At 40.1% G+C, this 12,000-nt stretch overlaps 1 protein-coding gene across 5 annotated transcripts in view; it reads left to right on the forward strand.

The window, feature by feature from the left end:
* Positions 1 to 555: 555 nt before the first annotated feature.
* Positions 556 to 12,000, forward strand: part of LOC149194089 (ASC1-like protein) — a 95,866-nt gene continuing 84,421 nt past the window's right edge. Inside the window, exons 1-2 of one of the 5 annotated variants that reach the window (XM_089405029.1) lie at positions 556 to 899; positions 967 to 1,113. In XM_089405029.1, coding sequence (XP_089261155.1) covers positions 994 to 1,113 — 120 coding nt within the window. In that variant the 5' untranslated portion in view covers positions 556 to 899; positions 967 to 993. The other 4 variants (XM_089405030.1, XM_089405028.1, XM_089405032.1 and 1 more) reach the window with 4 other exon arrangements.

The following is a 12,000-nucleotide window of genomic DNA, read 5'->3' on the forward strand; positions in this document are numbered from 1 at the left end:
GATCTACCCATACATACTTTCTATTGCCTACCCTTTTAAGAATAAAAATAACCTAGATTATATATATATATATATATATAATTAATCTAAATATATAAAAATAATAAAAATCAATTTACAATTTAGTATATTAAAATAATTTCTATCATGTAAAAATCCCAATCCCAGTTACCAATTTGTTGTAATCATGAAGTCACAATTCCAAAATAAATATCATCTCCAACGCATGAGGAATATAGTATCATGCAGATTGCATGATAGCGAGGTCAATTATGCATGTTACAAATATAGAGCAGAATAAACAATTTGCACTTCACATCATACCTTTTCGGCACTCATTTTAAGATTACTTATACTTGTTTAACTGCCCCACTGCTGTAAAATTAAAAAAATATTTAACGGTTGCTTAAATCTAAAGCTTTTTTCGTGAAGATAACTTGGAGGTACTTGAACATCTTTCACATCTCAATATAGTCCAAAACTGCTGGTGAGGTGGTTGTCACTAAGATTTTGATTGGAGTCTATTTTCAGTTTATCAGTAATCTATCTAATTTCACCAAATTGTTTGAATCAGTCCATTCGTATATTCCGATTCTTGCAGCCCATGGATCTTAGGGCAACTCTACGCCAAAGAAACAAGGCTACCCCTTCTTCACATGGCCGGCTGAGTCCCACCCTTGAATTCTTTGACCTTCAATGTATAACTCAAACTGCCATTCTTTCTTTCGTATGGGTTCAAATTTCTCATATTGTTTTATGGCGAGAAAGTACTAGACACACTGCCCAACACAGAGTCGCTTTATAAGAAAAGATAAAAGTTTGGGTAATATCCATCGGATCTGATCTGCCTCGTCTCCTCAGTTTTCTCCTCAGTAACATTCTGTGGATTTTGCCTATAGGTAATATCAACTTCATCACTTGCTCTATGGATCTCTAAGCTGAAATGTGGCGTATTTCCATTTGCAGGTCCATGCGAATTTTACTCAACACAGGATGAGCTGGATAGACTGGGAGAGCGAGACGTATCCCTCCAATGAGGACCTTCTCATGGTTCCTGTCTTCGGTCTTTTCTTCCCCTTTGTGCGATTCTTCCTTGACAGATTCATATTTGAGGTAATCACATCAAAACCGAACATGTTCTGTGTTTTTTTAAATATTTTTTTTTATTGGCATTCAAAAATCACAACCAGACTTTTTGCAAACATCTGTAAATTATCTTCTTGTTTTATGCCACTGGGCGGCACCTACGAACAATATTTGGGGCATCCAGTCACAAAGAAGAAAATATTTCCGACATATTCAATGCAGATTCTCACTTGTAACCAACTGTGATTGGAACTGATGTGCTCGAAAGATGCTGTCTTCATTGCTGCTATACCCAATCTGTTAACTACATCGGAACCACTAGAGCCAATCTGTTAACTGCATCCGAACAACTCCTGATAAGTATTGCGCCCAGTGCTTAATTTCAGAATATGTTACAAAGTTGGGGTTGCCCTCTAGACAGAGCTCATGCTTTTATGGATTTGCCCTTGCAATGGATTTGTACTAGAATATGCCTCTTGCGTGACTAATCAAGAGATATGTGTGTGATAAAGCAGATCACACCCGTAATCAATTAGAAAACATGTATTTAACTTTCATATCTTCAAAATAAGAACAAGAACAAGAGAAAAAATATCAAAATATGATTCTGGAGTAATTTGAAAGGGGTCTCTTTTGTTGCATCAGTCAACTATTTAACTGATATTTGTAGCTAATTACAGACGTGACAAACAAGCCAAGAAGGCCCCTGGGAGACGAACATGTCTTTCAAGTTTAACTTTGGAAGTGCTGCCAAGTGCATCGCAGGATCTGCATGCTATGGAGGTCTAATAAGGAACGTGGAAAGAGAGGTGATAGCCGTTGTCTCCCATAACTTTGGAGAAGCCACGAACAGCAGAGCTGAGACTGAAGTCCTCTTACAAGGGCTTCAGATGGCCATGGACGGCCTACACGATCTTACAGGGGCTTTGCATAGCCACAATGTGGGGCATCCAACATTTAGAGGTGGAAGGCAATTCCCTACTCTTGATGAAAGCGTTAAGCACTGACCATGGAATCAAAAGCTTAAACTGGGCTATCAAGGCCTAAACTTAGACTGCATTAAACTCATCTCTTCACCTCAGTTGCCCATGGGCTTCACGGTTCACCACATGGCATGCCATCTTGTCAATGTCACTACAGCCACACACTTTCCCAACCTATTTTCACTCCACCTGAAGACATTAGGTTAGATAAGACAAGCATGATCTGTATTGAGTTGGCAAGTCAACATTACTCAATGGCTCTTAAAATGGATTCCATTAAAATTTTAGAATCTTTACGAATTTAATCTTTTAATGCACATGTGCTGTATGCCAGATTTAGGTTTATTCTTTAATGCAAGCAAGGCAACAACTCACATAGATACACAATACACAAAATGTTGTTAGCTCCACATAGATACACAATACACGAAATGTTGTTAACTGAAGAAGCCTTATGGAAAAGAAGCTCCATAATGACATTGAGCAATGTGCTGTATATCTAAATGCGTACTTATCTTTCTTCACAATTGCATTTGGCTCTTTGGTTTTGGTGGTATTCCTCCAACATTGTTGGCACTAATTTTTTATAAAGTCCTTGTAACTTTTCTATGTTCTTAGACCAGGGTATCACTCAACTACCCTACGCTAGATGCTTACCATGAGCTAGCTGCTATCCTCCTAAAGGCTTTAAATGTGCTTTGATGTTGCTGCTATCCTATATAGGCTTTAGCCGATCACAAGTAAATGGAAATTGAATGATCCGGTGAATCCACTAACCATCTCCATCTTGTTTTGTGCCATCCTCTTTGGATGCTCTATTTTCAGATGAGGATGAATAACCCAACCACTCCTTCTGTCTTTGCTTCTCCCTAAGTAGGGTCATTACAAAATTCAGTTATGCCTCCTTCAAGAAGTTATTATGTTCAATGTTCCTAAGTGCCTTCTAGGGCTTTTGTGACATTTACCTAACTCTTCCGACGTTGACACTTCAACTCCCTCTACAATTTTGATGGATATAAGCAATCTTGGCTATTTACCATGCCTTCGTGGATTCTTGGCGGTTATGCTAACATGGCAACCATATGTTCTAACTTGGCTTCGTGCTATACTCATGGTCCTTTGTGATTGCCTTGTCATCAATGATGGAAATGATATGGGTCTTTCTCCCTTGTTGAGAGCCTAAGGTGAGGGTTTTCTCCATCATCTTGTTGCAAGCAAAATTTTGTCCTCAAAATTTTGATGACCTCTTTCTTTGATCATCGGGGTTTCCACATTGGATTTTTTTGAACCCTATCCTTGAGTGTAGAAACCTTGTGATAATTTGGTCCTCGTTGAGTTTTGTCTAGCTTCTCGAGCTTTTTTACTTAAGTTTTTTTTGACTTGATTCTTACTTGAAAAGTCTAGTTGTGTGTTTCCTAGTCCGTTCGTTTCTTCCTTTTTTGGGTGGAATGATATGTCCTTACGTGATGGATGGTTTTTTCCTTTTCTTAGTGCTAGTAGGTTGAGCTAATAGCTCGTTTAATTGAGTACTAGTCAAATTTCTCTTTCCTAACCCCAATTGACCCTTTGTTTGGTGGGTTCATACCACCATTTGCTCGGCGATCTTCTTACTCAGTCTTAGTTTTACCTTTGCTCGACACTCGAGATATACCTTTGCTCAACATTTGTGATTTAGCTTTATTTGCCAATTGCCAAAGCTCTTTGTTCAATGTTTAGCGTGTAGGGCCAGGTAGGAGGAAGATGGGGAGGGAAACCTTGGTGATGATTGTTAGATTTTTGGGTTACTTCAAATGTGTTTACACCATGTTTGGGCGTGTTTCGTGAGGTTTGGGGTACATGGTGTATGTTCAACCCTTGGATGGTTTGAGATTGACTCTAGCATGAGAGATGGTTTGTGATGGATATGCACAATTGAGATATCTTTCTTAGTGGATGCATGACCTCACTTGATTGCAGGCTTTGTGAATAGGTTGTTTTGTGGATACCCTTCATTGAGGTCTCATCGAGGAGCCACTTGTTTGGAGAGTGCCCTACAAGGGATGTGGTGCATTGTGCATCATGGAGGAGGGCTTCAAGCCCTACTTGGTTCACTGTTTGGAGAATTGGAGATGGCTTAAGGACAGTTGGGTCTTTGACAATTTTCTTACAAGGGGTAGTTGACCCAATGGAGTATGTTGCTTTGGAGGATATATGGAGTCCATGGATGCTCATGATGGAGTGGTGTGGACTTGCCTTGTGTAGCTATATCACCTTGGAGTTATTATTGTGCACGACATCCCCATTGGAAAATGACACTTGTACTCTAGAGTGGATGTCTTGCTTGTGTGGCCTACAATTGCTCATGCAGGTTGCTTGTAAGGGCTTAGGCTTACATAGTATTGTTGGCCTCCCTTACCTCTCACATATAACTAGAGGAAGGAGAGAGTCTTTCCACAACATTGTGATTCACTCACTTGTATTCACTCTTGTGATGGGATCTGTCTAAGAGAAGAGAGTGTGCACTCCCCCAAACCTCTCTCTTAAGTCTTCACTTGTGCTTTTATTCTCTCTCTCTCCCTCCCTTTTGAGGTGCTAGGGTTTCTTGGTCTTCTTAGAGTTTGTTAGAACAGCTTGGAGTTGCAGGGTTAGGGCCTCCCTAACCTCTCATAAAAATAGAGGAAGAAGAGGGTCTTTTGACAACATATTCACTTAGTGCATTCCCCCCCGTCTCTTTCTTAAATCTTCTCTTGTACTTGTATTCTATCTCTCTCTCTTTTGAGGCGCCTAGGTTTCTTTGTCTTCTTAGAGTTTCTTAGAGCATCTTGGAGTTGTAGGGTTAGTATTTACCCCTTGGAGATTGGAGATGAGGGCTTTGAGAGAAAATCTAGGGTGGATTTGTGAAGAAAAGAAGAGGAGGATGTCTTGCCCGGAGTTTGTGTTGGAGAGATTCTTGCACTTGGATCTTCTTGGTTGAGCTAGGGTTTGATGATTTACCCTAGCTAGGGCTTTTTGGATAGTTGGAGTTTTTGTACTAGCCTTGAGAGAAGGCTATGGTATGTATTTGTACTTCATCTTGAGCTTATATATGAAGTTTCTAGCCGGCCACATTTTGTGTCATTTTCAGATTTGAATTTGGCTATATGTTCTTTATGCTTTGCTATTTACAACCATTTATTTTTTGCTGATTGGATAGACGTAAAAGGGCAAGTTGTTAAGTGATTTGACATCTAAGGAAGAATATGAGGGGCTGATTTTAATTTTTACTACTGTTACACTGCTGTAGTTACTGTTGTAAAAGTGCATTTTCAGATTTGATTAATAGCTGATAAGTTGCCCTAGAAGGGGCTGAAATTTATCTCTTTGTTTAGTATCTTTTCTCTTCGAATTGCTAGGAAATTTGGGGCTGTTTGAAGGGAATTATTTTGATGCTAAGTTGCACGAAACGGGGAAACGGGTACGAGTACGAAATGTGACCCCCCCAAATTTTGGAAACGGGGAAACATATATATATATATATATATATATATATATATTAGGACATTTAAGAAATATGTGCAATCATAAAGCGTATATGATACATTCTAATTTATTACATTATGATTAAATTGTCGATGCATAAACTATAAGTCTTTAAATTTACATCACATTTACTCATGAATAATCACATAATGAAAATAGCAATATCCAAAATCAGACACGAGAAATTTCTAATTTATTGTCTCGTGCTTGATTGGGAGTCTCCTACATAGTCAAACGACCTTAGTGCTCTTGATTAAATACAAGTTCCATACCCTAGTATCCTACGTGCTCTTGATTATTGGAATCTCCCTTGCATAGAGGGCTTGGTTCTCTTGATTAAATACAAGTTCCATATCCTAGTACATGACAAAATCCAATGGAAACATTGTAATCCCCCCAATCCTAAAATCCTGAAAAACAGATAAGTCTGCTGGATTTTGAGTGAAATCTAAAATTCTACTTTCTCCATATGAAATCCAATGAGGGCGAAACCACTCTCAAACATCCTGAGTCATTTCATGGTAATGTTAAAAATTTAAGTAAAAGGATGAAAATGAAAAATAAAGGAGAATGTCACATTCTCCTTATTTTTCATTTTCATCCTTTTACTTCAAGAATTTAACATTACCATGAACTGCATATCAACACTAGTGCCATCGGCTTGAACATTAGGCTGCCCCACTCAAAAAAAATCCTCTTTTTATAACTTGAGAGGCATCTAGAAGATATTTTAGTTGCCCAATAAAAAATTAGAAGCGAAAAATTAAAAAGCAAATACAAGAAAAAGTCAATTTAGAAGAGGAAACTCTGTCGTACGACCTGGAAACGTGTTTCTGGCCATACTGGACATGTTTCCTCCTTGAGAAACGGGCCAATATGGCCGGAAATGCGTTTCCAGGCCGTACGGTACGAGTTTCTGTTTCGTTTCCAGCGGGAAACGGGCCCTTCTCCAACGTTTCCTGCAACTTAGTTTTGATGTTTCTGCTGCTGTTTTATACTCTAATTTACAGCAGCCCTTAAGGCTGAAAATTCTGGGGCTAAGGTTTGAGGAACCTTCTATGAAGAGGGAGGAATTTCAGTTTTTTGATTAACATCCTAAGTGTATGAAATTTCCACAATTCTTGGGGCATATTATCCACAAGCTTGCATGCGAAGGATTAGGTGGCAGTATCCTTATGATTGTAGGTCTTCAAGTGTACTCAACGTTCTGAGTTATGGTTTTCCTAAGAATCTGTTGCAGTGGCAAAGATGGGATAACAGGGATATCATGCATTATGAAGGATCCATTGTTCATCGGATAATTAAAGGCTTTGTAACTGAAGGAGGTAACTTTTTAAAGAAAGTATACATGGAAAAAACTTTGTGGTCCTTCAGGTCTCATAAGCCTTGGTGCAACATGCTATGCTTCTAGAACTGAATATCAAAGTTCCAAAAAAAAATCTGGAAAATATACCACCATTAAAATGTTGGAAGCTGCAGTGCAAAGGTTGGGAAGTCTCTGCTCAGACTCCAGAGTTTAATGAAAAGAGGGTCAATCCACATTCTGAACCACGTCCTTGTTCTAACTGTGCATCAAGCAACTCCAGGAGACAGCTGATTACTAATAGTGCTGGTGTTTTATATTCACTTACAGATAAGTGTCTCAAGGATGCAAGATTGAAGTTCTTTTCTCATTTAATTATGACATTTGTGAGCAGGCTGAGGGAGCATCTATAAAACAACATTAGAAACAGTTCGCTTAAATTTGATGTTTACAGTCTTGAAGTATCCCATCTTCAAAGCTCATGTGTCTGAGGTTTGACCAGCCTAGAAGAAGTGAATTTACAGACTTTGAATCAGCAGCCAAAATATACCAACCTGGGTTACCCTTTAAGGCTTAGCAGCAAGCAATACAGGAGGAGATGGCAGCGTTGGCTCAGGACGAATACTCTCCCATAAGGTAGGACTGATTATCAGGCCGCATGGATGGTTGGTAATACAGGATGGCCTAAGGATGTGGCAAGTGTGAGATAAAAAATGACCAGCTGTGAGATCTGACTCTGAAATTCAGCCACCCAACAGACTGAGAGGATAATAATGATCATAGGTGCTTTATGTATTTATGTGTGTTATTAAACATTAATTGGGCCAACCTTTGGAATTGAGGTTGAGTGATTTATTTAGTGGAGCCAACTTATGTATTGTCCTGACAATGCATCATGAGCTGACCTCATTTTTGAAGAAGATATAGTTGCTTTTGAAGGATATAGGAGGTGCTGATTGTAGCATCATACTTGAACTTCCACACAAGTCTAAGTGTCTAGACTCTAGACATGTGGAAGTCGCCCAAAGCCTTCAACCTTAGCAAATTTACTTTGATTAAAGGAGTAATTAAACTTTAGAGTGTAGTGCATTCTATAAAAAGTGAGTTTAATCTAATGAAACACAAAGGTTTTTGCATTAGTGATTTAGATAAATTTTAACCGTTGATTTCAAGTGAGGTGATATCTTTTCTATTTTGAGATCTGAGGAAACTCTAGGTAGATCCACTTGAAGGGATCACATCCTGCCTGCCAAACTAATCAGATTGGCGGCCACATTTATTGTTGCCTTGACCTAGCTCTTTTGGTGGGTTGACCATTGACTTTGTGGATTGGCATTGCTACTACCAATGTAACACATTTTGATTTTGATGACTTAATAAGAAAACTGCAGTCTTTTGTCTTTCTCCTATTGGATCATTGATGAATATGTCACAATTGTATTTGTATGCATATTGTTACTTTGTAAAACTTATATCTAGATGAAGATCTACATTTGAATCAATGAATTTGTATCATGAATGAGAATTTGTGTAAGAAATATCTAAGTTTTAATATATATATATATTTTAAAATAATATATAACGTGTCCTAACGTGTCCTGTTCCGAGGGGTCAACGTGCCCATGTCGGACACTCAAATCCTCGTGTCCTTCGTGTCCCGTGTCCTCGTGTTAGGTGACTTAGGCGGCCTAGTATGCTAGTCAAAGTCCAGCCCAAAGCAATCCAAAAACAACCAGTCAAACTTGGTCAAAGTCTGCGCTTATCTTTGCGGTCAGTCCTGAAGTCAATGCTAGTCAAACTGCCTAGATTTCCTCGATTTGTGTGCCAGTCAACTCGACCTCAAGAAATCGGAAGAATGCCAGCCAAAGCAAGTCAAATGATGAAGTCAAACTCAGTCAAAGATAGTCCAAACCACCAGCTGAAAAAGTCAAAGCAGAAAATCAGATTTTGCCTCCAAGACCTTCGCATGTGTGGAAGAAGAAGAGCTGCTTCAGATTGTACGAACCAATCAGATCTTTGAGAGAGAAGATGTGAGTGTGTTGTGATGTCCAAATGAGCACAAGGTCACTTGAATTTATATGCAATCTGAGGGGTGCCATCTTGTCCTTGAGAGGCGCCATTAGACCCAAGGCCGACCTTGACAATTTTGAACCTGTGGGCTTGACTCCAAAAATCCACTTTCCCTTATCCGATTTGAGTGCTTCAAAAGTCAATTTTGGACCTCTTGGAAAGAGGAATTTAATGCAATAGTTGGAATTTGTTTCTGAGCTGCCGAATTAACACTCCCTCTCAACTTGGGAGAAATTCCAACTGTATCATGTGATCATCATATGTATCTCATCATCATGTCATGTACATCCCTGCTCATCTCTGCTCATCTCATGCTGAACACTCTCAAATCTAAAGAAGAAGAAATGTTGTAGGGGAGCTCCAGCGACCACCCTGACTCTATCGTTGTCAGGGACACTCTGCTACCACCCAAAATCATTATCATCATCGTTATCAGGGAGCCATAGCTACCACCTGGAACTAAAGATAATGGGCGAGATCAACCTACCCTAATGGATAGGGATCACACTCTATCCCAAAGTCCTTGATAATAGGTGAGATCAACTTACTGGAGGTAAGGATCACACTCTACCCTATTGTCCTTGATCATCCATCTTAACCCTAAAGAGTCAGATGGTAGAACACTTGCATCCACCAACTTGGGCGAGATCCACCTACTGCAAGGGGTAGGGATCACACTTTATCCCAAGTCCCTCATCCCATTGGCCAGATGGGGAGGTTATCCCATAGAGTGGGCAGGACGCTAACTAGGGCATACTCTGACTAGGGGAGATCTCAGGTCTCTACACCCTATCGGTCAAAGGTCCCTCATCCCCAAGAGCTCATCAGCTCCATTCCTCACCCTGGGAGCTCAACCAGGGGGGAAGAGCACTGCTCAATGTTCTTGATCAGCTTGGACCCTTATCCAAAAGGGTCATCTCAACCAGTCCAAGTTGCTCTCTGAAGACCAAGAACTTCCCTTTCGGCAAAGCCTTGGTGAGGATATCGACTATCTGCTCATCTGTCGAAATGTGAAGGAGTCTCACGACTCCTCTCTGCACCATGTCTCGGATGTAATGATATTTGATCTCAATATGCTTGGACTTGTCGTGGAACACAGGATTCTCTGACAAACAAATCCCACTCTTGTTGTCGCAATAGATAATTGTCGTGTCCAGGACCTGCTCAAATAGCTCTCCAAAGAGCTTCCTCAACCAAACTGCTTCACAACTTGCCAGGCTAGTTGCAATATACTCGGCCTCAGTTGTGCTAAGGGCTACAGACTTCTGCTTCCTGCTCATCCACGATATCATGGCGGATCCCAGACTAAAACAACATCTGGAAGTACTCTTCCTGTCGACAACATTGCCAGCCCAATCTGCATTTGTATATCCATGTAGTCTAACATCTCCAACGACATATCTCAGTCCAAGGTTAATAGTCCCATGTAGATATCTCAATACATGTTTAGCAATGACCCAATGTACATGGTGAGGCTCAGTCATAAACTGGCTCAAAGTGTTGACTGTGAAACATATGTCAGGGCGAGTGTTCACGAGAAACATTAGAGCACCAACCAATTGTCTATACTCAGAAGGGTTTGCTAGGTCCGGTCCGACAACCTCTTCGCATAGCTTCTTGAAATTCATCTCCATAGGGGTAGGCAAGGAATTGCATTCTACCATGCCAAATCTCTTTAATAGTTTCAGAACATATTTTCCTTGTGAAAAGAAAATCTTGCCCGATCTTTGCCATACTTCTAGTCCCAGGAAATAGTGCATCAAACCAAGGTCTTTCTTCTCGAATTTAGTAGCCAACTCCCTTTTACATTCAAGAATGAGAGGGTCTGCACCTGTTAAGAATAAGTCATCAACATATAATACCAAAATGAGAGACATACCTTGGACCACTTTGAAGTACATGTTAGGATTGACACTGCTCATTTTGAATCCCAACTTCATTAACTGTCAATGTGAGCATACCAAGCACGAGGGCTTGCTCCAATCCATGAGAGATTTCTTCAATCGGCACACATGGGTCTTCCTGTCATGAACTTCAAATCCTGGAGGTTATTCAACATATACTTCTTATTGAAGCAAACCATGCAAGAAGGTAGTCTTCGCATTCATCTAGTGAAGAGTCCTTGACTAGTTGCAAGTGCAACTATGGATTGAATGGTGGTTTAGCGAGCGACTGGAACAAATATATCATCATAGTCTTCTCCCTCTTTTGGGAGAACCCTCGAGCTACAAACTTTACCTTGTATCTTTCAATGCTTCCATCAACTCCATGCTTGGTCTTGTAGAGCCATTTTGAAGTCACCATGGATTTTCCCTTTCGTCTCGACACAACATCCCATACATCGTTCTTCATAATAGACTCGTATTCTTCGGCCATAGCATCCTTCCAGACTTGTTCTTTCACAATTTCTTCAAAAGTGGGAGTCTCGGCTTGAATCATATTGCTCATTGTTACAACATGTCCCTGGTACCTGCATGGCTTCTTGTCTAAAGGTCCCTTTCGCGGGAATGTGTCTCTTGACATCTTGTAATGTGTTACGAAGCCAAAGTGGCCTCTTCCTGGTAGGAGGAGGATCTAAGGGGTCCATAGGCTCCATGGGATCATCAACAATGTCTCTCTTGGATCCAAGCACGGACAAACCTTATAGAATATCCATATCATCATTCTTCTTCTAAGGAGGAGGAGGCAGAGGTAGGCCCCTTGCTTTTTTAAAGGCGACATCTTCATCGAACGTTACATCCCTGCTAATTTCAACCTTCCTTTGACCAGGAATATATATTCTAAATGCTTTAGAATCTTCACAATATCCAACAACCATACCTTTTCTTCCAGTGGCTTCCAACTTGTTTCTTTTATCCTTCGGTATATAGAAATATACGGGGTAGCCAAATATATAGAGGTGACCAATGTCGGGCTTGACACCTGTGAATACTTCTTTGGGGGTCTTGTTGTCCAATGCCTAATGAGGCACCTTGTTTTGAACATATACGCTGTATTTGTTGCTTCTCCCAAAAGGAACTTCGATAACTTTTGATCATGGAGCATGGCTCGGGCAACTTT

The sequence above is a fragment of the Pinus tabuliformis genome, chromosome 2_2 (assembly GCF_031772625.1).
Source record: "Pinus tabuliformis cultivar Carrire ecotype Pingquan chromosome 2_2, CPIR1, whole genome shotgun sequence".
Lineage (NCBI taxonomy): Eukaryota > Viridiplantae > Streptophyta > Pinopsida > Pinales > Pinaceae > Pinus > Pinus tabuliformis.